Source organism: Sorex araneus, chromosome 4, assembly GCF_027595985.1.
Source record: "Sorex araneus isolate mSorAra2 chromosome 4, mSorAra2.pri, whole genome shotgun sequence".
Lineage (NCBI taxonomy): Eukaryota > Metazoa > Chordata > Mammalia > Eulipotyphla > Soricidae > Sorex > Sorex araneus.
In genome coordinates, this window is record NC_073305.1 from 77,719,313 (window position 1) to 77,747,256 (window position 27,944).

Genomic DNA, 27,944 nt, shown 5'->3' on the forward strand with positions numbered 1-27,944 from the left:
GTCAGTCGCGTGCAAAGGCAAAAAATGAACATGCTTGTAACGCTCTCCAGCCCCAATTTTTAATTCTGGATGATAGGAAACCCAGTATTCAGACCTTCCCACTCTATTTCTTTGTTGCTCTCCCGTAGGGTTATTGAGCACGAGAATCTTTGTTCCACCTTTCCCGCTATGGCCCAATTCCGGACACCTTCCTCCTGCCATGGTTCCAAGGCTTGCTTTTAGGAGATCCCAACTCCTGGGGGCCTTGGGTTCTCCAGAGCGAGGCCACGCCTAGGCCACGCCCCGACTGCAAGACCCCGTCCCAGCCAGCCAGCCCGGCCCCACCCTAGCAATATAGCCCGCCCCCTTCCATCCAGGCCCCGCCCCTATCCAGCCTGGCCCCGGCCCCGCCAGTCAGGCCCCGCCCCCAGTCAGTCAGGCCCCGCCCCGCCCCACCAGCCCGGCCCCACCCCAGCCAGCCGGGCCCCGCCCCAGCCAATCCGGCCCCGCCCATCCTGCGTCCCCGCCCCGTGACGCGCGGCGCCCCGAGCGTGGGGATTCCCGCGGCCGTGGCCACTACCCGGCTTGCCCCGCGGCAAGATGGCGGCCTGAGAGCGGCGGGCAGCGGCGGAAAGTTTGTTGTGGGCTCGAAGTAGTGGGGCCGGGGGCTAGGGCGGGGCCAGGCGGGCGCCCGAGCTCGGGAGGGGCGGCGGCGGCGGGGAGCCGCGGGGCCAGGGCCGCGGGCGGCCCCGGGGGCAGCAGTGCGGCCGGGTGCAGAGGGGACAGTGGTGGACGCGGCCCTTTGGCCTCTGCACACTCCCCAGAGCAGCGGCGGCCTTGGTGTCGGCCGAGGACGCGGGGCGCCCGGGAGAGGAAGCGACACAGTGCCTGCTGCAGGACGCGGAGTGGCGGCCGGCCCGGCGCGGGTAAGGCGGCCTCCCGGACCCGCGGGCGCGGACGCGGGGCGCGCCTGCCCGGCTCCCGGACGCTCGTGCCGCCGCCGGGGCGCGCCGCCGCCGACTGACACGGGTGCAGGAAGGGCCGGCGCGCGCCTTCGTCCGTGCGCGCCCACGTGGCCGCGGGCCTCCGTACCTCCCTCCCTCTCCCCATCACAGCATCGTCGGTTTGGCTTCTTGGTTGAAGTGAAGATTGGTGTATGATACACGGTGGCACGGCTCTTTTTTGGAGGAGGGAGGTGATGGTGTTGGGGGGAGTGGCATACCCAGCCATGTCGGGGCTCACTCCCGGCTGAGCTGGGGAGGGAACCATGTGTGGTGCCAGGGATCAAACCCAGGTCGGCTGCATTCATTCTGCTCCGAGAAAGCAAGTTACCGCAGGGTGCTCCATGAGCATGTCCCCTGATCTCACCACCTCCCGAATCCGCTCTTGGAGCTTGTCACTGCTCTGGCGCTTTCTGGCTTGAGGATTGATCACTGTTCCCGTGGAAGTGTGGACTGGTGGGTGGGGGAGTGAGAGATGGGGGGAAGACATGTTGGGACTAGGGGGAACAGAGCCCATCTGGCTTCTTGGAAGAGCTGATGCTGACTGGGTACCGCTCTGGGGACATAGATACCGTTGCTTCCTGCCCCTAGCTTGTGAGAGTTGCTGTATGGTCTGGAGCACTGTGGAAGTGTGATGGAGTACCTTTTCTGGGCGACTGACTTGTTCCTCCCCCATAAAATCAATGTAGTGGTGGGGTTGGGCCACACAGCAGTGCTCAGGGTTTACTCTTGGCTTTGCACTTAGGAATCATTGTGTAGGGTTGTTTGGGCCACACCCAGTGATACTCAGGGGTTACTCCTGGCTCTGCACTCAGGAATTACTCCTGGCAGTGCTCATGGACCATATGGGATGCTGAGAATCGAGCCTGGGTTGACCACATGCAAGGCAAGTACCTTATGTGCTATCTCTCCAGCCCTTCCAGCCACCCCTATCTCCCTTGGCCCTCCCAAGCTGTGCTCAGGGCACCCAGGATCCACTTCTGGTGCTATGGGCCTGGCTGTGCTGGCCAGCTGGTTCAGTGCTGGAGCTCAAGAGTGCTGGGGGCTCCCCGTGCCATCCCTGCTGGTGCAAGGGGAGGTGTGAGGCAATGTTGGGGTGCACATCCAGAGCTTCCTGTGTGTGCTCCAGCCCTTTGAGTTCTCTCCTTGGCCTAAGCTACATTTATTTATTACTCGGTTGGGGGGGGGGTCACACCCAGCAATGCTCAGGGGTTACTTCTAGCTTTGCACTCAGGAATTACTCCTGGCAGGGGTTGGGGGACAATATGGGTGCCAGAGGTTGAACCTGGGTTGACCGCATGCAAGACAAATGCCCTATCAGCTGTACCATCGCTCCAGCCTCCCCAAGCCACATTTATTAAAAAAAATATTTTCCCCACTAGGTAAACAGCATGATTTGAGATAGTCAAGAACATGGGCAGGGTCTGGAGCTACAAGGCCAGTAAATAGGTGGTCTTGCCCAGTCAGAGAGAGGTAAGATTGGGCTTCTTAGTGAAGCAACTTTCAGGACCAGCCTTTACACCATGATTGATTGGTGTAATATCTCACTATTCATTTCCTGCACTTTCCTGCATCCGCCAAATGCTCCAGAGAGAATATTTATAGAATGGTATTCAGATCGGGGCTGTTTGCCTTGCACACAGCCGACCCAGGTTCTATCCCCAGCAACCTATGTGGTCCCCCTGCTAGGAGTAACCCCTGACCACAGAGCCAGGAGTAGTCCCTGAGCATTTCTGGGTGTGGCCAAAAAAACCCAAGACAGTTGAAGAACTGATGCTATTTAACTGACCTCCTGTTTGGAAGGTAGAGAACCTTCTCTCAGGCCAGTTTGTGCAGTAGGTGAAGGCAGCATGGACAGTGCACGGGGGAGTGAGGTCAGTGACTTGGGAGCCAACTGCTTCCTGCAAGCCCTTGCGGCTTGGCCATGTGCCACGCTCTGTCCTTCGTCATCTAAACGGGAATGGAGTTAAGAATGTCTCAGGGTTGTTGGGAGGGTTAAGTTGATACATCCATGTGTTTAGAACAGGGCTCAACACGCCGGATTAGTTAATATGCTCCTCAGATCGGGCACTAATTTCTGCTTCATGTTGGCCCCTCACCAGCCGCAGTCCTGATGTCAGAGAGGTGAGATGTTTTGTTTGTTTTCAGGCCACACCTGGTGGCTGGTGCTTGGCAGGATCGAGCCTGGGCCTCCCTCATGCAGAGCTCTGAGCTACCTCTCTGGTTTGCGGCACAGCTTTTGGGTAGAGATTTTGCATGTAGAAAGAATATCCCCTTGGTGGTGGGACAGCACTGGAACTCTGGTGGCGGACGTGAGGAAAGCCTGTACGCATAGCTTCTGCTGTACCCTAGGGATTCTGTAATGTTGTAAACTAATAAGTCTGTTTTGTTTTGTTTTTTTAAAGGTTGTGGAATGGGTCAGGAAATAGCTCTGAAGACTGGATCACATGCTTTGATTGGGGGAGGCCTGCATTTGATCCCCAGTACCCCATGGTTCCTCAGTACTGCCGGAAATGACCCCTAAGCACAGGAAAGCTCACTAAGTTATTTTAGGTGGTGCTCAAATGTCAGTGATTTTCTGAAGCTGCAGAGCCATAGCTTTATCTGCAGGAGTTGAGTGATGGCAGTAATAGTACTGACTACAGTTAATGTTCTTTTTGACTCTTTTTTTTTTGGGGGGGTTGTGGGGGGCACAGCACCAGTGCTCAGGGGTTAGTCCTGGCTCTGTGCTTAGGAATCACTCCTGGCAGTGCTTGGAGGACGATCTGGGATGCCAGGGATTGAACACAGGTCGACTGCATGCAAGGCAAACATCCTACCTGCTGTACTATATATATATATATTTTTTTTCTTTTTTCTTTTTGGGTCACCCCGGCGTTGCACAGGGGTTACTCCTGGCTCATGCACTCAGGAATTACTCCTGACAGTGCTCAGGGGACCACATGGGACACTGGGAATCGAACCCTGGTCGGCTGTGTGGAAGACAAACGCCCTACCCACTGTCTATTGCTCCAGCCCCTGCTGTACTGTATTGCTCCAGCCCCATCCTTTTGCCTTTCTAAGCATGTTACATGTATGACCTGGTTTAGTTTTTTGGTTGGGGGTGGAACTTTGAAGGCCATACTCAAGGGGTCTCGAAGCCTTCCTGGCTATTCTCGATCAGCTGGGCTGGTCATTTAACTTGAGGGTCTGAGATTACCCATGGCATCCATGGTGGCGGCTGGGGGCTTCCAGGATCATACCCAAGGGTGTTTGGGTGACTCTCGTGCTGCACTCAGCTGTAACTTAGGGGCCATGTGGTTCCATTCCCATGTATCTTAACCCCAGAACTGTGCATTCAGCCCCTCCACAACTATGAAACAATGTTACTGTTCCTATTTTATAGATGAGTAAATAGATGGGTTGGAGAGATCATATGGAGGTTTAGGTTCTCATGTGCCTGCAGCCAATCCTGGTTCAATTCCTGGCATCCCAAACTGTCTTTGAGCACAGCCAGGTGTTGCCAAAAACAAAAACTATTAAGTCAGAGTGGTTAAGTAGTTTGTTTAGGGCCATCCAGCTAGTAAGCAACAAAACTGGGATTTGAATCTAGACCATCTGACTTGAGTGATTGGGCTTAAAACTGAGCCCTTGTTTTGTTATGAAGCTAGTATTTTTTTTGGAGGGGGAATCACTCACTGGGCGATGCCTGGCTCTGCACTCAGGAATCACTCCTGGCAGTGCTGGGGGAACCATGTGGGATGCTGGGATGGAACCTTGGTCAGCAAGGCAAGTGCCCTCCTTGCTGTCCTATGGCTCCAGCCCCATGAAGCTAATTTTTGCCTCCTTTGGTTTCTTTTCACGGTGTTGAGGTGGGTTCCCAGCTAGGTGTTTGGATCACACCCTGGACTCCCTCAGCTGAGCTGAGCTGTGCCCTAGCCTCAGGAAACTGTGCTTTAAGTACGCCTGGCAGCAATTTGTATGTTCATGTAACCCTCCGTGTTTGTTGTGCTGTTGTTCAACTCAGGAGCTGAAGTTTCCATCTTAGCTTTCTTTCCTCAGACATCTTCAGGGCCGACTGAGGGAGTCCTCTGTGCCCCAGCAGCCAACTGCTCTCGTGCCGATTCAGCAGGGCACCGCATGCCTGGGATGGGCCTGCAGAATGATCGTAAGATCAGGTTGCTGCAAAAAGGGTGTGTGTGTGTGTGTGTGTGTGTGTGTGTGTGTGTGTGTGTGTGTGTATCTGTCTGTCTGTCTGTCTGTCTGTCTATCTATGTCTGTGTATAGCCAACTCTGTTCTTTTCATGATTCAGCAGACAATCTCATGCCTGGGATGGGCATGCAGTATAATCCTAGGATTCACTCAACTTGCTGCAAAAAGGGGTGTGTGTGTGTGTGTGTGTGTGTGTGTGTGTGTGTATGTGTGTGTGTGTGTGTGTGTGTGTGTCTGTGTCTGTGTCTGTGTCTGTGTCTGTGTCTGTCTGTATATAGCTGACTCTATTCTTTTCATGATTCAGCAGACGATCTCATGCCTGGGATGGGCCTGCAGTATAATCCTAGGATTCACTCAGCTTGCTGCAAAAAGGGGTGTGTATGTGTGTCTGTGTGTCTGTGTCTGTGTGTCTGTGTCTGTGTCTGTGTGTATTACTGTCGGGCTCATTTTTGTTTTTGGGCCACACCTGGGTGTGTGTGTGGGTGTGTGTGTGTGGGTGTGTGTGTGTGTGTGTGTGTGTGTGTGTGTGTGTGTATTACTGTCAGGCTCATTTTTGCTTTTGGGCCACACCTGGCTGTGCTCTGCTTACTCCTGGCTCCTGGCTTACTCCTGGCTCTGCTTAGAAGCACTCCTGGCAGTATTTTAGGGGCCAAATGGGGATTGAACCAGGTCAGTCACTGCAAGGCACGTGCCATAGGGCTCTACTGACTTGCCAGCCGCGTAAGGCTCATTTCTGACGAGCAGTTGAAGTCTGTTCATACGCAGTTTGTGTGTCCTCTTCCCTTTAAAGATAGAGGTGGGGCCAAAGAGATAGTACAGTATAGCAGGCCTGGTGCTTGCCTTGCAGGCATCCCCCAGGGTTTGCAGCTGACCCGATTTCATCCTTGGCATCCCTTTTGTTCCCCTTGAGCCCCTCCAACAGTGCTCCTTGAGTGCAGAGCCAGGAGTAAGCCCTCAGCACCACTAGGTGTGACCTCAACCCCCCCAAATCTAAAAAAAAAAGCACGGAGCCAACTATACAGAAAGGGGGGAAGAGCATTTTATAAACTACACCCCTCCTTGATGAAAGAAAGGCAAGCAAGTGGGTTTGTACTACTGCTCACAGCCCGGGGCCGAGGGCTGTCCCTGGTTTGAAGGACGGGCTTTCCTTTGCCCCGGATTTAGGAGTCATTCTTCCCCACCTTCTGAGTCATGTCCTGTCTATTTAACACACCCTCGGGGCCCATTTTCTTGACTTTCCACCCGCCTTCCTGAGTAGGCACGCGCCAGGTGTCCAGGCAGCCAAACAGATTTTAGAAGATGGGGGGTGGGGTGCTCAGGACTCAGGTCTGATGCTCGCCCCCCTGAATTCTGACCCAGCCTGGAGCTGAGCCCTAGTGTGCCGTTGCGTGTTCCCATGTCTGCGGTCTGCTCCCCTCTTCCTGTCCTGCAGAAGCCACTGTCGCGGGATTATGTACTCTATCTTGATACGGCCCCACTCAGCGTGCCAGAACGTGTTATCTCCAGAGTCTGTACCTTTGTGTTTTGGTAGAAGTCCTCAAGCTGTGCTGAAGCTGAAGGCCAATGGATTTTGAGCTGATTTCTTGCCCCTTTATTATTTTCCTTTATGTTGTTAACCGAAATAAAAGAATTTTCCCATAGCACTCCTTATTCCTGTGTTATGTACTAATCTCGTCCCTTCACCTGCTCCCTGTTGCTCCAGATGCCCAGGACCCTCTGGCACACATGCCTGTAATACTCCCTCAACTCAGCCTTTGACAGCCCTCTGCCTTCATCCTTGCCAGCACTGACCTTTGCACGTGCTGCGGTTGTTCTCTGGAGCACTGCCTCCTTCCTCCCTGTGCCTTCCTACACCCTTCACGGCCCTTCTCTTGCTCTTATTTCTGTTGTGACGCTATATTATCGTTGCCTGATTCTCAGAATGCCCTGAGTGCCCTGAGCACAGGGACTGGCCTTGTTCCCTGTGGCATTCAGCATGTATTGAAGAGCGGGCGCATACTAGGGGCTTTATGATATGACTGTACGTACTGAACGAGTGAAATATGGGGGGCAGGTTCTTCCTGCCACAGTCTCCCCTCCATGCTCTTGCAAAGATTATTTCCTGTGGGGCTGGAGCGATAGCACAGCGGCTAGGGCTCTTGCCTTGCACGCAGCCGACCTGGGTTCGATTCCCAGCATCCCATATGGTCCCCTGAGCACCTCCAGGAGTAATTTCTGAGTGCAGAGCCAGAAGTAACCCCTGAGTGTCACCAGGTGTGACCCAAAAAGCAAAAAAAAAAAAAAGATTATTTCCTGTGGACTGGAGAGTGAGTTCAGTGTATAGGGCTTGCCTTACATGTGGCTCCCTTTGGTTCAATCACTGGCACCCCTTATGGTCCCCTAAGCCCCGGGCACCTCCAGCTGTCATCCTGGACTCCTCCATTCCCACCCACCTCCCCCCCTTAGTTTTTTTTTTTTTTTGCTTTTTGGGTCACATCCGGCGATGCATAGGGGTCATTCCTGGCTCTGCACTCAGGAATTACTCCTGGCGGTGCTTGGGGGACCATATGGGATGCCGGGGATCGAACCCGGGTCAGCCGCGTGCAAGGCAAACGCCTTACCCGCTGTGCTATCGCTCCGGCCCCTCATGTTTATTTTCAACGACACATGTTAAAACATACAATACAGTGTTACTTCAATTTAAAAAAGAGAAATAAGAAAAGACTTCGTTTTATTCAAGCTGGAATAGACTTTGTGATTTGTTGTTGTTTTGGGGCCACATCTGGCAATGCTCAGGGCTTCCTCCTGGCTCTGCACTCAGGGATTACTCTTTTTTTTTTTTTTTTTTTTTTGGTTTTTGGGTCACACCCGACGATGCACAGAGGTTATTCCTGGCTCTTCACTCAGGAATTACCCCTGGCGGTGCTCAGGGGACCATATGGGATGCTGGGATTAGAACCCGGGTCGGCCGCGTGCAAGGCAAACGCCCTACCCGCTGTGCTATCGTTCCAGCCCCTCAGGGATTACTCTTGATGGTGCTTGTGGGACCATACAGGATGCCGAAGATTGAAGCTGGGTTGGCCACAGGCAAGGCACACCATACTATTGCTCTGGCAAAGCAAGATAGTTTGTATTAAACTTTTCAGAAAGATACAAGGGGAGAGGAAGAGGAAAGTATGGGTGCGGGAGAGAACGTCAGCTTCTCTCTCCGTAGTGGATATAGCAAGCAAATAAATAGATGAACAAGGGAGATGGTGTTCAAGGGAGAAACTGGCCTTGCAGAGTGAGCCAAGCTGTCTGATTTCTCAAGGTGCCACATGAGCACTTTTGAGGTGGAGTAAGATCGAGTGTCCTTGTGAGGGAGCAATCCAAGCAGTGAGGCTGGGGGCGGGGGCACATGCTTTACGAGCAGGAAGTTTGGATTCATCCTTGGCACCAGAGGATCCCCTGAGTCACTTGAGCACCAAACTAGGAGTAGCTCTCCCCAGTACCACAAGTTGTCAGTTCCCCCAAAAACAAACACAGTGACTGGGGACGTGCTCGGTAAGTGGTCTGTATAGAAGGGGGCTTCTCCTCGACGGGTGGGGGTTGGTGTTTGGCTTGGGACTGGGACTCGGGCGCCCCTGCCCACTGAGCTCTCCCTGACCTGAGGAGGCCTGGGGACCTCTCCGCCACTGCTGTGTGCAGTGGGTTCTGGGATGGGTTGTGATGGGTTGGGCAGGCGGTACTGGAGATGGTGACCGGGCAGGGTGCTTTAGAGCCTGCAGAGTGTCGGTGCGGCTGCTGGAACACACCCACACGTGGAGGTCAGACTTCTTGGCCCCTGTTTTCGGGGGTGCTTTGGTGAGTGGTGCCACAGAGCGTGCTTAGTTGGGTGTGGCCCGGATGGGGCGCCGGCGGCTGCGGGTCTGTCCTTCCTCAGGTCTTTGTTCAGTGGGGTTGGCAGAGGTAGGCCCGGGGCTCCAGTCCTGGCCAGACACTCCAGAAGCCCACTGCCCCTCGGGGGGGGCCTCACGTGCCGTCCGCGTGACGGACCAGTGAGGAGAGCAGGGCCTGTCTGTGGGCTCTGCGGGGTCAGTGTCGGTGCCCCTTGGCCCAGCCTGTCTTGCTCTCACTGCGCTGTGTGGGGAGAGGCCCGTCTGTTCTCCTTGAGAGGGGCTTCTCGCTCGGATGCTCCAGAGGGTCCAGGTCTGAGGGGCATGGGCCCCCTCATGCCGAGCAGTCCCGGTCACAGGGGACCCAGCCCAGCCTTCCCTCCCGGTGAAAGAGCGTTCATGGTTGACGTGGCAAAACCTTGTGAACTTCTTCTGTTTTTTCATTAAGTTAGGGGCCACGCCTCCTGTCTCTGTGCTCAGGGCTCACACCTGCAGGGGCCCAGCCTGGGTCGACTTTGTGCCCTGTCCAAGGGGCCTCTGCCCTCCCCGGCCCCTGAGGGAAGCGTCTATGCCAGCGGAAGCTTAGCATCTCTGACGCTTCCAGGCTTGAGTGAGTGTGCCGAAATGATCCCCCGGTGAGGTCAGCTTCACCTTTTTCTTTTTCAAATCCCCAGTGGCTACTTTTAATATTTATAACAGCTTGTATTTTGGGTTTTATTTATTTAATTTTTTCTTTTTGGGTCACACCCGGCAATGCACAGAGGTTACTCCTGGCTCTGCACTCAGGAATTACTCCTGCCGGTGCTTGGGGGACCCTGTGGGATGCTAGGAATCTAACCTGGGTCTGCCGCATGCAGGGCAAATGCCCTACCCGCTGTGCTATTGCTCCAGCCCCTTTAATACTTTTTTATTGTTATATGTTATTGAGATTATTTGATACACTACAGTTTTCCCCTTCCCCCTTTCTCTTTTTGAATTTGGAGGTACTACACAATATGAACACGAATGAATGAAAGTGTCAGAACCAAATGTGTGATTCTGCTGGCCAAGTTTGGTACTTGGTATGCAGTAATGGTTTTATAGATCACTTTAGAAAAACAGGTGTGAGGGGCTGGAGAGATAGCACAGCAGGTAGAGTACTTGCATGTGGCCCACCCAGGTTAGGGCCCGGCCTGCCATGCTCCCATGGGTGCCTCTGTAGCAACAATTCCTGAGCACAGAGCCCAGAGTGACCTCTGAGCATAACCAGCTGCGGCTCCTAACCCCCAGCCCCCCCAAAAAGGGAGGGGATTTGTCACTGATAATTGTTTCCTGTTTACTGCATTGGCTGGAATGACCAAGATCAACTTCCTTCTTCTAGAAGGAGAGGAGAGGGAAAAAGCAAAGAGATGATGGAAGGAACAGGAAGTGCTGGGTCTCTCTGACACTTTTCTGGAGGGCCCTCTGTGGGACTAGGGGTCAGCCCTGATGGTCTCAGGGAAGGCAGTGCCTGGCCCTGTGTCTGTGCTCACTCTCCGGCTTTTTCCTCCTGCTCCACCATCTCCCTTCCCCGGTGCTGGAAGAAACCCTGTGGAGTGTTTGCTCTTTCTTCTTTTTCAGCCTTTTTGTGTTCTGCTGATATCACATCCCTAAGGCAGCAGGAGGGGTTAGGCGAGGCCATGAACTCTGCACCTGTACATTTTCTTGCTTAATTATTATCTGGCCGAGTGCTCTCACGGGCCCCTGTGCTTCATGCACACAGTCTCACCAGAGTGGAATCCAGGACTGAAAACCAAGGGCTGAAAGTGGTGCGAAGGCATCTCTCTGGCTCTCCCCTTCTTGTCTGTGGGGTTTGCACTGTGTGGTTACCTCTCTTTACCGAGGGCTGCCTGGCTAGGGAAAGAAGCTACATTTTCTGGTAAGGAGATTTGAGAGGAGCTTGGGAGCGCCGTCGGACTAGGTTGTGCTGTGTACTTTGGGGTTCCGAGGGTCTGAGTGCTGACCACAGGTGAAGGGGTGGGACCTCTTCTTTGTCGCCATCGGCAGTCACAGCTGCTGAACAAGGTGACTGGCGTCTGTAGGGCATGGCCCCTGTGTGGGAGGACCCTCTGCTCAGGCCACTCCGGAGCCCACAGAGAGCCAACTCCGCCCCATCATCGGGAAGCCAGCCTTGATGGGGGGCAGGATCACCCTGACTTTCCCATGCCTCTTTATTTACATTTTGTTTTTGGGCCACCCCTGGTGATGCTCAGGGGTTAACTCTGGGCTCTGCACTCAGGAATTATTCCTGAAGGTACTCGGGGGACAATATGGGAAGCTGGGGATTTAACCCGGGTTGCTGGGTGCAAGGTAAATTCCCTCCCTGCTGTATTGTGGCCCTGGCCCTCCTCTGGCTCTTTAAAGATAGTTTCTTAGGCTCTGATCTGCTGGAGTAGGAAACACATACTCTGATCCTGGTTCTCGGTGGGTTTGGGCGAATCACTCACCCTGTCAGTCAGAAAAGGCTCCTGCGAGGATCAGAGCAGACACGGTGACAGGAATATGCTTCCAGGATGGTAAAGCACAGTGGCACAGGGATGGGGTGGGGTTGGATGGTTTCATCATAAACATAATATGTGCTCTTGGGTAAAGTATTAATCATGCAGAAAAATACATGAAGCTCTGGGCCAGAGAGAGTCCAGGGGTTGAGTTCTTATACATGACTGTCACTGTTTGCTCCCGGCACTGAATGGTCCCCTGAGCATTGTGGGAGCCCGGGTATGAAAGTAGCCCCAACCCCTCTCCCAACATGGCAACTAAGCCTCTCAGAACAGACATTTTTTTTTTCTTTTTGGGTCATACCCGGCGATGCACAGGGGTTACTCCTGGCTCTGCACTCAGGAATTACTCCTGGTGGTGCTCGGGGGACCATAGGGATGCTGGGAATCGAACCTGGGTCGGCCGTGTGCAAGGCAAATGCCCTACCTGCTGTGCTATCGCTCCAGCCCCGAGAACAGACATTTTAAAAAGCAAAAAGGCACTCTCTTTCTCTCTCTTTAACCCCACTTTGTTTCGGCCCTTGTCCTAAAGATAGGAAACTGTTACCTTTTATTATTTTCTTTTAATCATTCCTCCCCTTTTCTTTTTGTTGGGGAGGTCTCTATAACCAAGACCCCTTCTAGTTTGAGTTGGGTAGGGCTGCGGTTTGAGGTCCAGACTGTCCAGACTGAGGATGTGGTGCTAGGGATTGAACAGAGGTCGACCCCGAGCACAGAGGCACCTAAATCCCTGGACTACCTCTCTGGCCCCTATTGTTTTTGTCAGGGGTGGGTTGAGGGGGGACTTCTTGCCAATTGTTTAGGGGGCCTAGGTGCTTGGGTTTTTTTGTTTGTTTTTATTTTTTGTTTTTTGGCTTTTTGGGCCACACCCAGTGATGCTCAGGGGTTACTACTGGCTCTGCACTGAGGAATTAATCCTGGCGTTGCTATGGGATGCTGGGGATTGTACTCGGGTCAGCTGTATGCAAAGCAAATGCCCTACCTGTTGCACTATCACTCGGCCCCAGGTGCTGTTTCCGGTGCTACTCTGCCCAGGGAACTGGACTGTTGTTTGTCTTTGGCTTTGGGGCCACACCTGGCTATGCCCAGAGCTTACTCTTGGCACTGTGCTCAGGGATCACAGGTAGGGCTCTGGGGACCACATAGCATGCTGGGGGTCGAACCCTTCCGAGCTGGACTGGACTGGGAATGTTTGGGCCTGGGACGCGGTGCTGCCCAGGCCCTGCAGTTTGGGGGCCCACGGCTCTGCACCCACCATGGCCTGGGAGACCATGTGCGCCGGGTTTGAGCTCAGTCTTGCTTGTTATTACTGAGCTCTCCTCGGCCCTGGAGTCATTGTTCTGTTCCTTGTCGAGTGACATTTCTATGTGTGAATGACATTTATGGGTTTGGGGGCGGGGTTGGGGTGAATGGCCCCTAGTGGGGCTCGGGAGCCATATGGGGTGCCGAGGTCCAGCTGGGGACAGCCTTCACCCCTGTCCTAGATCCCCACCCTGAGAATGACACTTCTAGACACGCCTTACCCGGTAGCTCCTGCAAGTGAAGTTCAGCGCTCACACACAGGGCCCTTCAGCTTGCCAGGGGCCACCCTCGGCTGGAGCTCCATTGCCATCGAAGGCTCTGTTGGTTCCAGGCTCCTGCCCAGTGCCAGATGGGCTCCCCTGGGCTGGCTTCCTGGGAGGGAGGCCGGGAGGTGAGTTCTAGAGGGTGTCACTGCAGCAGCACCTGGGTTCACTGAGGGCTTTTTGGGGGGTGGGCTGGGGCCCACCTGGTGGTGCTCAGGGGACCACAGTGTGGCTCTGGGGATGTCAGCCAGGGCTGCGGCTGATGCAGCCACCTTCTGCACTGTTTCTCCAGCCCTCCGAGGCTTTTCACTCTGACGTGGATTTGTTAGGCGTGCCTTTGGCTAGGAAGCGGGGGGAATGTGAGCGTGCAGTGGGCAGCCGCACGTCTGCGCCCGTGACCTGATTTCTCAGCCTCTGCTGCGGTCCAGAGAGGGCCCCTGGTTTCTTTTTTTTGCTTTTTGGGTCACACCTGGCGATGCACAGGGGTTACTCCTGGCTCTGCACTCAGGAATTACCCCTGGCCATGCTCAGGGGACCATATGGGATGCTGGGATTTGAACCCAGGTCGGCCGCGTGCAAGGCAAACGCCCTACCCGCTGTGCTATCACTCCAGCCCCGAGGGCCCCTGGTTTCTGAGACCTGGAAATAGCCAGGTCACTTGCTGCTCTGCCTTCTGAGAGTAAGCCCGTCTCAGCGGGTGCCTTTGACATGGATTTTGTGGGTGAGGGTTTGGAGAGAAGCCCAACAGTGGCCGTACTTCTGGCCGCGCTGGGCTGGGGTTCTCAGAGCAGGCCCTCAGCGCGCGGACCGTCATTTCCGCCCCTGCCTTTTCAGTCTCCCGGACAGATCAGAGGCTGCAGGAAGAATCTGCTCAGGCCCTTTTGAGCTCTGCATCTGGCGACCAAGGAAGGACGGTCTTGGAAGCCTTTGGGAACTTTCCCTTCCGAGTTAACCCTTGCCCGAGGCCTGGGCCCCGGTGGACCCGCTCCCTCTTCTCCTGGTGTCTGGTCATCTGCAGCCTTTCACTGACCCCCGCTCTCCTCTGCTGAGCACCAGCGGTGTTGGCAATAGTGTCCCACCTCGCTTCCCACGGGGGTCTCTAGGACCCTATCACTGTGACTGCATTTGCCGAGAGCTCTGAGTGAGAGCTCAGGAATAACTCCCCTGGGGAGTTCTGGAAGCTTCTGGAAAGTGTTTCTGTTATTTCTGGGAAGACTGGAAATGCCAGCCTCTCTCTCGGAGCCCAGCTCATTCCAAGGGTGTCGTCAGCTCTGGGGGATGGCCACAGTGCCTTGGAAGAGCCAGCCCCTGGTCCTTCAGCCGCTGAAGATGGCATCGGGCCATCCTGGCCCTCCACCGCCCTGCTGGCGGCCAGGTCACACACTGCCCCATTGTCCTGTGCTTTCCATGCCGCCCTTGTGGCAACCCTTCTCTGCTCGTCCTTTCCCAGGGAGCCTGCGGGCGGGGTGGGGGGGGCCCCCGCTGCTGGTACAGGGCAGCCTGCTGGGAGTGGGCGAGGCCAGGGAGGCCCCTTCCCCACAGCTGCCCTCGTTCAGCTGCCCGCCAGAGATCCTTGCTCCCAGGGACCAAGTGCAGGGGGCACCACATCGTGCCTGTCTGGTTTGTGCAGGGGGTGGGCGGTACCCACCCGTGGGCTCGCGGGCACCCAGACCTCGGCCTTCCCGCTGCTTTCTCTGCAGCTCCCGAGGCAGGCTGCCCCCAGGCCACGCTGTTGGGGGAGAGGACACTCACCTTGGGAGTCTGACCCGGCCCCCCGCTGACCTGCTTTTGGGAGCCCAACTGCCCCCTCCTGCCCTCGCTGTGTCTGCCCTTCCTGCCCTGAGGTCCAGAGCCGGCGCGTTCCTGTGCATTAGCCAACTGCCAGCCTGGGAGGAGGGGAGATGGGGGAGACCGCCCCTCCCCTCGGTCTCTGTCACCATCCCTGTCACCGCATGGCTCCAGCTGCGTGAGCGGGAAGGGGCCCCTCTGGGTGGTCAGCTCCCCTCCTCAGGGCAAAGAGGAGCAAGGCCATCCTTGGAGTGGTGGGGGGCGGCTGGAGCCCCCAGGGGAACAAAAGGGCTCGTTTCCCCCCCCCTTCCTGGGCTGGCGCTTCTGTGGATTTGAGTCAGCAGAGCCTGGGAAGGGCATGGGGTGGGGCCAGAGGGGTGAGGACCTGGCCTGGGACCCCACCATGGGCCCACGCAAGGCGTGGCCTCGGACTAGAGCCAGCAAACCCTCCCGCACGCGGCAGCCCCCACTTCCCCTCGTGCGAGCCTGGACAGGACGCGGCCTGGCCTGCGGAGGGAGGCTGATTGCTTGGGCCCCCGGGTCCCCACAGGTAATGCGTCTGCCTGGCTCTGCGGCCCGTGAGGCCTGCCAGGGCTCTCCCTGCTCGGCCCGCGCCCAGTGCGGGGTGGCCGGGTTCGCGGGAGAGGGCAGAGGCGCCTGTGGATGGGCTGGGCGCCGGCCAGCTGGAGGGGCGTTATGGCTGGTCGGGGCCCCTGAGGCAGGCCACCCCTCGCCTGCCCCTTCCTTAGGCAGGGGCGTGGGGCACTGGGGCGGGCTGCTGCCTGTGCTCTGTGCCCGGCAGGGGTGGGGGAGAGGGGGGGAGGTGCGGTTTGGTGTTTGGATTGTGTGGCTCAGCATCAGTGGGCTTCCGTGTTTGCTTGGCTCAGAGGCCAGGTGGATCGCCACGGGTGCTCGCTCAGGTGGGGCACCAGGGGCGCACACTCGGGTCACCAGCACGGGTTCCTCAGGGTCACCAGGCGGGAGAGGTCCCCTCTGGTCTGGCGTCTGAAAACCTGCCTGTCCGTTCCACGGGGAGCAGGCCAGGGGGCCAGGGCCAGGGCGCAGGCACCTTGTCTGAAGAGGGGGAGGCAGAGCCTGCCAGTGGGCTGGGGGCAGGCCTGGTGTGGGCACATGCTGGCATCTTGCCCCCTGGGCTGCTGGCTGCCTGCCTGCCACGCGCCCAGGATTGCTGTGGGCTTTGCTCCTGGAGCTCGGGAACAGCTGCGTGCCGGAAACCAGGGCCTGGTGGCGAGCGGGAGGAGGACCTCGGGCGGGTGGGCTGCTGAGGCCTGGTCCACACGGATGTTGGTGGGAGGGGGGCTGACACTGTTCACTGATCGTCACAGGGAAAGGCCACAGTGCGTGCAGTGGGCTGGGGTCCTCCAGGGTCACTTTGCTCCTTGGCTGGCCTCGCAGCGGTTGGTGTGTGTTTGCTGGGCCTCCCCGGGAGGCAGAACCTGGATCTCCCGGCTCGAGAGCAGCCAGACCTGGAGGGCAGCGCTGTGCCCCGCAGGGTCCTGGCCGTGCCCCGCAGGGCTGGACTGTGCCGTATAGGGTCTGGGCTGTGCCCTGTGGGCTCTGGGCTGTGCCTCGCAGGGCTGGTGCCAGACCTCTCTGATCAGACCCTGTCCTCACGGTTGCTCAGGCCTTCAGGAGGGACTGGGTTTATTGGTGCCCTGCCAGGCTCTGAGGGCGCGGAGGCAGCTCACTGTGCAGCGGGGGTGTTGTAAGGAGGCCCGGGGTCCTCGCTTCTGAGGGGCGGCAGTGGTCGCTCACTTGGACTGCTCGCTTGTATTAGTGGCCACTCACTTGGACTGGTGAAGGAGGGATTCCCCATTCCAGGTCTGAGTTAAAGACTTGAGTTTGTGACCACCGGGAACAGAGAGGTTTGGGAGTGGTTGTGATGTCGGTGGGCCCCACGGGTGACTTACGTGAAGCAGGGAGGAGAAAGACGGTCACTTTCTCTCCAACCGCCTCAAACACCCAGGACCCAGGGTTACTGGGTTCTTGTCTCGCTCGCGGAAAAGAATTTCAGGAGTAGACAGGCAGTGAAGTAGCAGATTTTATTTAGAAGGTCTTAGGGAAGGAGGAAGGGATAAGTGGAAAAGAAAAACCAGTAGGAGTAACGCGCTCAAGAAAGAATGCGGGCTCCTCCGAAGATGGAGAGAGCTCTACACACATCCTAGCACTGGACACGAAAACATGAAAGTACACATCTCATGGAGGGAGATGCAGGTGACACATGTGCTCGGGCACCACATGTGCTCGGCCAAGTGGGCACAAGCAGCACATGGGCTCAGGCAGCATATGCGCGCACTTCCTTTGTTTAAGGTGGCCTTTATAGGGTTTCTCCAACCTGCCCCCACGTGGGGGCTTCTTCCCAGGTAAAAGTCCGTTGCTAAGGTTACCAGGGAGGTTGGGAGTGGTGATGGTCTTCTTTAGGCTGGATCACATTTTAATCAGATTAACGGAGAGGTTGAGGGAATTTGAGGAACTTCATGGGGAGGGGTCCAACCTCCTCAGGGTCTGCTGAAGGTCTTATCAGGTTTATTTTCTGTATCCATAGGGTGGGTCAGTCTCAGGATTCTCCTTCCCAGAGACTTTGTTAATCTGTTTCATTGCCAAGGGCCTTTCCCTACCTACCTGCCTGCATCAGTTGGAGTCCAGATGAACTCCTGCGGCCAGCCTGGCAGTGCTCGGGGCTTACTCCTGGCTCTGCACTTAGGGCTCACTCCTGGCAGCGCCTCGGGCACCCTGTATGGTGCCAGGGATCAAATGTGTTCGGCCACCTGCACAGCAGGTGCCCTGCCTGCTATACTACAGCATCAGTCCCTGGGGCCATACTTTCTTAATTTTTTTTTTGGGGGGGGCGTCCAGGTAGGCCTGGTGGTACTCTAGAATGGTGCTGGGTGGTCCTTCATTGCCAGAACTTAAACCCAAGGCTTCTGCGTGTCAGCAAACCCAAGGCTTGCTGACATGCAAAGCATGTCAGCCATCAGAAATTTTTTTCTTTTGGTGGGGAGATCAGACTCAGGGTGTCACACACGTAAGCGCTGTAGCACCTCGGGGCTGCATTTCTTAGAGTGTGGGTGACGTGGGAGTAGGGCTCTGGGGCTTGGCAGCTGCGCGGGGGCCAGTGGAATGAGGGGGCAATGCTGAACGGGGGGAGCACCGAGGAGACATCGGTGCGGGGAGCCAGGGTTGCTGCGATAAGCAGTGGGTGGGAGCCTCCTGCTTCCCCTAGCCCCGGGAGACTCAGGGGCCTGACCCGCCCTTCCTTCCTGCACCTTGGCCTTTGCCCTCTGCCTGGGCGGAAGGAAGTGTGAGGTTGTCACTGGCTCTGTGCTTTTGTGTCCGTGGCGGTGCTGGCAGGAGGGCTGAGGTGAGTGATTTGGAGAGTCTGGAGTCTGGGAGGTCCCTCCTGGCCCCGCTCCTCCCTTTCTGCGGCAGTGGGGACCCTGGACCTGGCGGCGCACTGGTGACCCACACCCACCTTTCCGCAGCCACGCAGGGGAGTTGGTGGGATCCCTGGCAGGTCAAGGGCCCCTGTGGTAAGTGGGCCCCTCGGCCAGCTTCTGGCACAAGCCGCTCTCCCATCTCGGCTCTGTGCTCAGCGGCTGAGCGGGTTCCTGGCGCTCTGCGTGCCGAGTTCCATTTCTGACGAGAGTAGACTTTGTTCTTGGGAAGCAGCTAATCGTGCCCCATGGGCCGTGAGCAGGAGAAGGTGTTTAATATGGGGCAGGCGGTGACAGGCAGCGGGGCCGACTGGCAGATTGCAACACAGCACTAGGCAGCTCTCCTGCCCCAGTGGCCCAGGAGGGTCTCTCCTCTGAACCCCTTTTGCAGAGGGATGGAGGGCCATGAAGGGAGGGGCAGTGGGCACGGCCTGCTGCCTTCCTGGGCGGCGTGTTCAGCAGCGGGACAGCCAGGCTGCAGCCGGACGCCTCCTGCCCCCAGCGCAGCTGTTCCTGTGGCAGAGAGGGGCGCATCCCTGTCTGGACCTTCTGGAAGAACCATTTTCTTGCAGGTCACTTGGGCCTACTAGGTGTCCAGAGGCCAGAGTGGCCTGCGAAGCCTTTTCTGGGCGGTCCAACTCCCAGGTTCGCCTCCTCTCTGCACAGGGCGGGGGAGCCTTGGGGACAGGAGATGTGCCCATGGAGACTGCAGTAGTCACGGCCTTCCTGCTGCCTCCCCCAGCCCTAGCTTGGGGGCCAGGCGTCCCGCAGAGGCTGCGTTTGCTCCCTGCCACCCCTGGGCTGTTACTTTCTCAGCCACCTCAGCCTTGGTGCTCTGGGATCACTCCAGACAGTGTTCGGGGATCCCTCCAGGCAGTGCTCAGGGAACCCTCCAGGCAGTGCTCAGGGAGCCCTCTGGAGCTGGGCATCAATCTTGGATGACCCCGCAGCGCGAGGTCAGCCTGGCACGGCGGGCCCCAGTGGCCCGGCTCTGTTAATGCCGGGGTAGAGCCAGAGCCTTGTGGTCACAGGCAGGGAGTGGCAGAGTGTCCCCCCGTGACCTGGAGCTGAGGATGCCGCAGGCACCTGGTGACTCTCCTGAGAGGACACTGCCCTCTGTGTCCCCCAGTGGGCATGGTTCCCCTTGCTGGGCACCAGCGTGTTGGTGCTGTAGGCCAGAGAGGCGCCAGGCTGCTCTCCTATGGGCACGGCCACACCTGGAGTGTCCCGAGGAGTGTGGCCCCGGCAGGCAAAGCCAGGGAAGGAAGGACAGGAGAGAGCGGGGCCATACCGGTGCCTGGAGCTGACCGGGCCAGGGGAAGGGACGCGGGCTGGTTTCTGTTCAGAAGTCAGCTGAGTAACTCGCTCTCCTGTCTCTGCCTCTGCCCCTCTTCCGGCGCCTGCCCACCCCCGCTCTTGGACCCAGGGGCCCAGACGCCCGGAGGCCCCTGCAGGGGTGACCCTAGGGACCTGTGGGGTGACAGCTCAGGAATGTGCTGTCCTTACAGGCCCGCCCGCCCGGATTCCTGCGCAGGGAGTCAGCGGGCCCGGCACGCCGCCGGTGCCCTGTGGGGACACGTTTTGCCTCCCCATCAAAGGGGCGGACGTTGGCGGCTCGTGGCCGCGTCCCCGCCCGGCTTCTCAGGGAGCAGGCTGCCCAGACAGAGGGAGGCCGCTCCTGCTTCCCGCCCGGGGCCCTGCTGGAATGTGACGCGTGTCAGGGCCAAGGCATGTCCCGACAGACCGACTGTGGGAGCACAGGCAGGAGCCCGCCAGCCCCCACCCCCGGGTGCACGCCCCAGAAAGCCACCTGAGGTGACTGCAGTCCCCGCGGAGGCTGCTGCCCCCCTGCTGCCGCCCGGCTTACTGCAGCCGGGCCCTGGGGGACTGGGGGGACACTGGGGGCGGGAGACCTCCCATCCCCGGGTCGGCCTCTGAGAGGAAGGGACAGGCCAGGCAGGTCCCACGTGGGGCAGTGTGGCCCTGTTGTGATGGTCCAACCACAGCGCCTTCAGACATTTGCCAGGTGTCTGGGATGGGGCTGCGGGGGCTCGGCCAGAGTCTCCATGGTCGGAACTGTGATCGGAGCCATCGTTGCCTGACACTGGCCGGTCTGGGGATCTCTCCCAGAACCACCCTGCATTGCCAGCTGCGGTGAACTGCCATCAAATGCCGATGCGGTCTTGGGGTTCCTTCTGGAAGCAGTGCCAGGAGCTGTCCGTCTCCGCAGCACCTTCTTGGGGCTCTGCTCTCTTCTCCCCTGCAGCCTGAGCTTCCCTGGGTCTTGGGTGCTTCCAGGTGCCAGGGAGGCTGGACAGGAGTAGATGGAGCGCAAGTGGCCTCAGCTTCCGGCCCGGCTCTCCCCAGAGGCCATCCAGGTCCCTGGGGGCAGGCTGGCCTTCAGCTCTGGTGGACAGGCAGTGGACACCTGGTTTCCACTTTCTCCCCTTCTCGGGTTTCAGGAACTGTTGGCGAGAGGAAGTGGAGGGGCTGTGGGATGCGAGAGCCGAGGGCTGACTCCCAGACAGCGGAACCCTGAGAGCTGCCGACAGGCACGCGGTATGTCCCTCATCAGGCGCCACCACCACTTGCCTCTCCCCTGGGGAGGCTGGCGCGCGGCGGGTGGGCAGGCAGGTGGTCCCCCGGGTGGAAAGCGGGATGGAGGCCAGCACGGCTGCCCCTGTGAGGGGCAGATCCCCCACGGGAAGCTACGGGCTCAATGTGGCAGTGGGGGTGGAGGGCCGTGGGGACTCGCTTGCCCAAGGTGGGACCCCGGGCCCCTGCTGAGCACACCCCCACCCCTTGTTTGTCCCACTACGATTCACTGTGCATTCCCTGCAGACCCTTAGCTTTCACAGTAGCCATGTGTCCTGTTCCCCGTTTAGAGTGGACAGATGCCCCTGAGCAGGCTACCTGCTGAGGTGAAGACCTGAGCCCTTTAGAGCCTGGGCCCATGCCCCCGCCCAGTGCCCTGGCCCTGGCATCCTGTGCCCTCCCCCAGTGTCCTGGCCCTGGCATCCTGTCCCCCCCAGTGCCCTGGCCCTGGCATCCTGTGCCCCCCCAGTGCTTGTGCTTCTGCCCACAGGTCTCGCCCCTTTCCCTCCACCCGCGGGTCCCAGCTCTTCCCTGACTCCACCAGTCTGTCTGCTGTGTGGCAGCCACTCAGCCCTCCTCCTGCCTTTTCCCCTGTTCCCTCCAGCCTCTCCCCCCTGAGCCCCTCTTTCTTCGCCCCCTGTCGGCAGCCGGAGCAGTGCCCCCAGCATGAGCAGTGCGGCCCCTGCGAAGAAGCCCTACCGCAAGGCCCCGCCCGAGCACCGGGAGTTACGGCCGGAAGTTCCTGGGGCCCGGCTCGAGCAAGAGGTCAGTGGGCTACTGGAGGGCAGCTCTGGTCTCCCGGGGAGGGGAGTGGCCAGGGTCCAGGTGTGGGATCTCCTGGCCTGGCCACTGCCGGTGGGGACAGTGAGAGGGTGCTGGCCCCGTGCCAGAAGGTCCTGATGTGCGGGCTCCAGGCACACCTCCATCAGAGGGGAGCCCCCGGCCCGCACCCTGGCCCCTGCGGCCCCTCTTGGTGGCCCCCACCACTGTCCTTGTTCCTCGGGAGCTTGCGGGCCCCCACTTCCTCGGGGGAGGAGCCGAGGCACGCTGCTTTCTTCCCCACACTCCTGGGCCACCCTCCGCGGTGACGCCTGGAGCAGGGCGCAGAACTGGAGCTTCAGTGTCCAGTGGCCCAGTGGGCTCAGAGTCTGTGCGAAAGGCCAGGGCTGGCCCCGCTTGGACTCAGGGCGTATTGGTGGAGGGTTCAGTGCCTGATGTGGGTCAGGCTCCCGGCCCTCCCTTGCTCTGCCATGCCGGGCCTGGTGCGTGGGCAGCGGCTTTCAGGACGGTCAGCTCGGCCTCTCTTTTTTTTTTTTTTTGCTTTTTGGGTCACACCCGGCGATGCACAGGGGTCACTCCTGGCTCATGCACTCAGGAATCACCCCTGGCGGTGCTCAGGGGACCATATGGGATGCTGGGATTCGAACCCGGGTCGGCCGCGTGCAAGGCAAACGCCCCACCCGCTGTGCTATCACTCCAGCCCCAGCTCGGCCTCTCTTGCCCACTGTGTGCCTGCTGTGCCTGTGGGGGGCTGAGCTCTGGCCCCTGCACTGTGAGCTTGTCGGGGCTCGGGAGCTGCTTGGAAGTGCGGGCCGTGGGCCCAAAGGAGCTGGGTACCTTTCCCGCTCTCCCCAGCCTCGGAGGGTCTCCGCAGCCCTCATGGGCTGGGTGCCTGGCACAGGGAGTGTGCGGCCAGCGGGCCAGGGAGAGGGTTCTCGGCCTGTGTGGGCCTTCCTCCACAGCCTCCATCCTGGCAGGGCATCAGGCGGGCCCGGGGTTGTCTGGGAGGTGGGCCGCTGGGCGGGCACGGGGCACAGCCTTCCTCACGACGCTGCTCTTCTGTTGCAGGAGGCCCTGACTGACGCGGAGAGGATGAGGTGAGTGTCTGCGTGACAGACGCCTCGGCTTGGGCGGGCGAGGCTGGAGCTATCTGTGGACTTGCCTTGGATTAGGAAGAGCTAAATTCCAGGGTAGGGTATTTTAGGCACTCAGAGAGGAGACTTGGTGCTGTGAACACTCTTTCTGGATGAAAGGTTTGTTCCGGGACGCTAAGAGAACGCGGCCGCTAGGAGGGGGCTGGCTCTGGAGGACCTGGCCTCACTGAGCTGCCTCCACCCGCAGCCGCTTTGTTCCCTGCCCGGAGGCCTCCGCCGAAGGGAGCTGTGGGCTGGGTTCCAGGGGATCAATAATGGAGAAGCCAGATCGTGCTGTGGCTGAAACCAGAGCCACAGTGGGGACTCCCCCACTTCTCGCCCTGTCTTCGCCTCCTCCAGCAAGTGGGGCTCGCAGTGTCCTCAGCCCTCCCCACCCCAGGCGGAGCCCAGCCGGGCCTCCCGGCTGCCCTGGCTCTCTGACGACCCCCTGCCCTTGACTTCTGCCCTTGCCCCGGCCCCACCAGGCTCTTGCAGCAGGAGAATGAGGAGCTACGCCGGCGCCTGGCCTCCGCCACCAGGCGCACCGAGGCCCTAGAGCGCGAGCTGGAGATCGGGCAGGACTGCCTGGAGCTGGAGCTGGGCCAGAGCCGAGAGGAGCTGGACAAGTTCAAGGACAAGTTCCGCAGGTGTGGCGTGGTGGCGGGACACTGCGTGCCTCCCCTGGGCCCTGGGGAGAAGGTTCTGGCAGGGGCTCGGCAGGGTCGGCAAGCAGTCTGAGCACCCTCGGGGGAAACCCCATCAGGGAGACGGGTGCCAGCCAGGGGACAGAGCCGCAGAGGGGAAACAGAAAGTGGCCGTGATCGGGGAAAGCTCGGGGAACATTGATGTGAAGAATGAGATCCGGGCTGGAGCCTTGCAAAGCCAACCTGGGTTCCGTCCCCAGAGCCCCCAAACAGTTCCCCGAGCCCCACCAGGAGTGATCCCTCTGCTGGGTTTGGCCCCCCCAGACAGACAAGCATAACCCCAAAACTAATAAATAATGATGGTGCCGAGAGATAGTATAGCGGGTAGGGCACTTGCCTTGCATGCCAGTGACCCCGGTTCCATCCCTGGTATCCCATGTTGTCCTTCAGACACCGCCCAGAGGGGTCCCTGAGCATATGAGACAGGAGTGCCTCTCCAGGTGTGGCCCCTAAAACAAACCAACTTCCCCCCCAAAATAAAAGAAAAACTAATAAATAACAAGACCTGGGACTGGCGAGCTCAGTGGGCGGAGCACGTGCTTTGCACTTGTGTTCTGCTGAGCTGTGCTGGGGTGTCCCCGAGCATTGAGCGTGGTGGACCCTGAGTGCATATGGTAGCACTGTAGCACTGTCGTCCCGTTGCTCATTGATTTGCTCAAGAGCACCAGTCACGTCTCCATTGTGAGACTTGTTACCATTTTTGGCATATCGAATACGCCACGGGTAGCTTGCCAGACTCTGCTGTGCGGGAGGGATACTCTTGGTAGCTTGCCGGGCTCTCTGAGAGTGATGAAGGAATCGAACCCAGGTCAGCCACGTGCAAGGCAGCCGCCCTACCCACTGTGCTATGGCTCCAGTCCAGTCTGAGTGCATGTGGTACAGGCTGCAAAAAAAGCAAGAACGGCAGGCTTGGGGTGAGACTCAGGTGGCAGGTCCCAAGTCTGGTTCCCTGAATGTCCCCTTGGTGCCACCCCCGCCGCAAGTGGCCCCCTGCAGGGACGGAGGGAGCGGTCTGTGACCTGGGCCCGCCTTTCCTCCTGCAGGCTGCAGAACAGCTACACGGCTTCGCAGCGCACCAACCAGGAGCTGGAGGACAAGCTGCACACACTGGTAACGGGGGGCCGAGAGGCTGGCACGGTGCTGCGGCCGCGGCCCGGCTGGCAGGGGCAGGCTGGGGAGCGGCGGGCGGGGGTGGGCCCGGGCGGCTGGGCGGGACGCAGTGTCTGTGTCGGGGCGCCGTCCTAACGCTCACACTGTTTCTCTTCTCTCCTCGTCTCCCCGCTGCCACGTCGCTGCTGTGCGCCCCTCTCAGGCCTCTCTTAGCCACAGCTGGATCTTTGCAGTTGCGTCCGAGTGTGTGTGTTCTCTCCCTTGCCCTGGCCGCCGCCTCAGCTCCGGTCTGGGGTCGCCGGGGTCCTGGCTCTTGCCCACTCCTTTCCTCTTCCTTCTGTGGTCAGTGTCCCCCTCCTGGGGGACGGCCCTGGGCGTGGGCAGATGTGTGTGTCCCCAGCCCTACCCGCTAGCCCCTGGGCGAGAGGGCTGTGGGCCTGCAGCCCCTCCCTTCCCTGCCGGAGCCCATCACAGGTGCCCCCTCCCCACTGCCACGCGCCCAGCCCCTCCTCCCTCTGCCCATCTGCCCTGTTTGATCTTGGAAAGCACCACCCGTGCTCAGGGCCTGGGAATGTGGTGACGGCTCTCAGGTACTCGGGACCTGGAGCCCTTGTGTTCCCAAGGTGGGGCCCTGACTTTGCTGTGTCCAGCGGCCACAGGGCCTGCGCAGACGTCCCTGAGCCAGCCAGGAGAGCAGGGGAGGTGTCTGGTCTCCTTCTGTCTGTCCGTCTGTCTCTGCTCCATCTGCCTTGGCTGCCCGAGCACCTGTAGCTTCCTGTGTCTGGGGACTGGGGAGGCGGCAGAGGGGGCGGGCAGGCTGGCCGGGCGGTGACCGCTCACCACAAGTCTCCTGCCCCAGATCAAGAAGGCGGAGATGGACAGGAAGACGCTGGACTGGGAGATCGTGGAGCTGACCAACAAGCTCCTGGAGGCCAGGAACACCATCAACAAACTGGAGGAGCTCAATGTGTGTCCCTTGGGGGGACCTCCCGGCCCAGCCCTGCTCCCTGGGGCGGGGCCCACCTCTGACCAGGTCTGTGTCCACAGGAGCGATACCGGCTGGACTGCAACCTGGCCGTGCAGCTGCTCAAGTGTAACAAGTCCCATTTCCGGAACCACAAGTTTGCCGATGTGAGTGCTCCATTCTGCTGCCCGCGCCTCCTCTTTCTGCCCTGCTGTCCTCCTCTCCCCCCGGGGCCCCTCAGATGCCACACTGGGTGTTGGGGGTTCATCTCAGGGACGTGGGTCCTGCTGGTCTTTGTGGAGCAGAGGCAGGGAGAGGCTTCAGGATGGAGGGGCAGCCACAGTGAGGGGCGGACTAGCGAGGCCTGTCAACCCCCTTGCCGCCAGGCTGAGCTCTAGACCCCAGGGTCTCGAGGTGTGCCCAGGCACTGGGCACTGCCTGGTCCTGACGGAAGCCCCTGCAGGCAGGCGGGAGTCCACGTGTGCTTGCACACGCGCCTGGGCCTGCTTCCGGATTCAGAATCTGGTTGTGTACCTCAAAAGCTTTGAGTTCTTTCACCGCTGCCCACTGGGCCGCCGGGAGCAGAGGTGGCTGCACCCTGCCGCTAGCATGGTGCCAGGCAGGAAAGGGGTGTGGGGCTGTGCGGGGCCGAGCCAGGCTCGCTCAGGCAGGCGCCTTCCCGTCTCTCCCCCGCTTCTTCCCACAGCTGCCCTGTGAGCTGCAGGACATGGTTCGGAAGCATCTGCACACTGGCCAGGAGGCAGCCAGCCCAGGCCCTGCCAGCAGCCCAGCCCCAGGGGCTGTGGTGCCCACGTCGGTCATCGCCCGGGTGCTGGAGAAGCCTGAGTCTCTGCTGCTCAATTCGGCCCAGTCGGGCAGCGCCGGGCAGCCCTTGGCCGAGGATGTCTTTGTGCACGTGGACATGAGTGGGGGCGCCCCGGGGGACCCAGCCTCGCCCCCCGCCCCTGGCAGCCCCGCCCCCCAGCCCAACGGGGAGTGCCGTTCTCTGGGCCCCGCCGGGGCGTCCTCAGAAGAGGAGCTGCCTGTGCCAGCCTGTGAAAAGCTAAGCCCCTACCCAACCCCGTCCCCGCCACACCCGCTGTACCCCGGCCGCAAGGTGATCGAGTTCTCTGAGGAGAAGGTGCGCGTGCCCCGCAACAGCCCACTGCCCAACTGCACCTACGCCACCCGCCAGGCCATCTCCCTGAGCCTGGTGGGCGACGGCGCCGAGCAGGCCCGGCCCGCCCCAGGGCCCAGCAGCGGCCCCGCCTCGGCCCAGTCCTCACCCCACCACCAGCCCAGCCCTGGCCCTGCCACACTCAGTGCCCCGGCCAGCTCGGCCAGCTCCGAGGAGGACCTGCTGGCCAGCTGGCAGCGGGCGTTCGTGGACCGCACCCCGCCGCCGGCCGCCGTGGCCCAGCGCACTGCCTTTGGCCGGGACGCGCTCCCGGAGCTGCAGCGCCACTTTGCCTCCAGCCCTGCCCACGGGGACGAGGAGGTGGACGCGTCTCCCCTGCCCCCCAAGACTGGGCTCATTTCCCCGCGAACAGAGACCGCGGCCCCCGGCTTTCCCGGGGAGGACGACTCGGAAGAGCTGAACCTGCCCATGAGCCCCGAGGAGGAGCGCCAGAGCCTGCTGCCCAGTGATGGCTGTGGCAACACTGACCAGGGGCCGGGCACCGCCTCCGCTGACACTCCAGCCTGGCCGCGCCCCGGCCCTAGCCGCCCCCCACGCAGCCCTAAGAGGATGGGGGTGCATCACCTGCACCGCAAGGACAGCTTGACCCAGGCCCAGGAGCAGGGCAACCTGCTCAACTAGTGCCCGCTGCCCCGAGGACGCCCTGACCACAGGGCTTGCCCCTCCCCCCCGCGGCTGCGGCTCCAGGCCCTTCCTCCTCACTGCCCAGGGCAGCATCCCCCCTCAGCCACGCATTCCTGTGGGGGGCTCTCCTGTTTGTTTTTTGGGGGTCATTGATCTCCAGTTTGTATTTCCCACGTGTTCCCCCTCCCAGACACCTGTGCACGTGCTGTGGCCTTCCGGGGCCCAGGGTGGCCCTGGGGGAGCGGGAGGCGTCTACTCAGGGCTCTCCTTGGCGCTTCCTTCCTCCCGCTGGAAGGGAGTGGAGGGGGGCACACCAGGGCCTCACGCACTTCTCCGGGAGGCCTGGCCCCCTCTCCTACTCGGCTCTAGACTGTTACACCCAGCCTCGGGGAAATTTTCACATCAATGACTATTTTAAAATGAAATAAAACTATTTTACCTGTATGACTTCATCTGTGGGTTTGGCTTGGTTTTGGGGTGTGGGGC

General features: G+C 59.6%; 1 protein-coding gene across 6 annotated transcripts; it reads left to right on the plus strand.

Moving 5' to 3' along the window:
* Window positions 1-559: 559 nt before the first annotated feature.
* Window positions 560-27,905, plus strand: TJAP1 (tight junction associated protein 1). Of its 6 annotated transcripts, XM_055135598.1 has the most exons (11): window positions 561-613; window positions 804-905; window positions 20,813-20,909; window positions 21,593-21,710; window positions 22,794-22,822; window positions 23,344-23,505; window positions 24,606-24,672; window positions 24,875-24,904; window positions 25,532-25,639; window positions 25,720-25,803; window positions 26,343-27,905. In XM_055135598.1, exons 4-11 carry the CDS (start codon window positions 21,612-21,614, stop codon window positions 27,453-27,455), a joined length of 1,692 nt encoding a protein of 563 aa, XP_054991573.1. In that variant the 5' UTR covers window positions 561-613; window positions 804-905; window positions 20,813-20,909; window positions 21,593-21,611; the 3' UTR covers window positions 27,456-27,905. The 6 variants fall into 6 exon arrangements, with proteins under 6 accessions (XP_054991575.1, XP_054991573.1, XP_054991574.1 ...); XM_055135600.1 differs by lacking the exon at window positions 804-905 and having other exon boundaries at window positions 560-613; XM_055135599.1 differs by lacking the exon at window positions 804-905 and having other exon boundaries at window positions 565-613; window positions 21,550-21,710.
* Window positions 27,906-27,944: the final 39 nt, after the last annotated feature.

What these genes read in the sequence shown, in the direction of transcription:
- TJAP1 (XM_055135600.1), top strand. Translation starts at nt 21,612, where the DNA reads ATGAGCAGTGCGGCCCCTGCGAAGAAGCCCTACCGCAAGGCCCCGCCC. An exon ending in AGGACAAGCTGCACACACTG is followed by an intron (nt 24,673 to 24,874) that starts GTAACGGGGGGC and finishes CGCCCCTCTCAG; the next exon opens with GCCTCTCTTAGCCACAGCTG. An exon ending in GGAACCACAAGTTTGCCGAT is followed by an intron (nt 25,804 to 26,342) that starts GTGAGTGCTCCA and finishes TTCTTCCCACAG; the next exon opens with CTGCCCTGTGAGCTGCAGGA.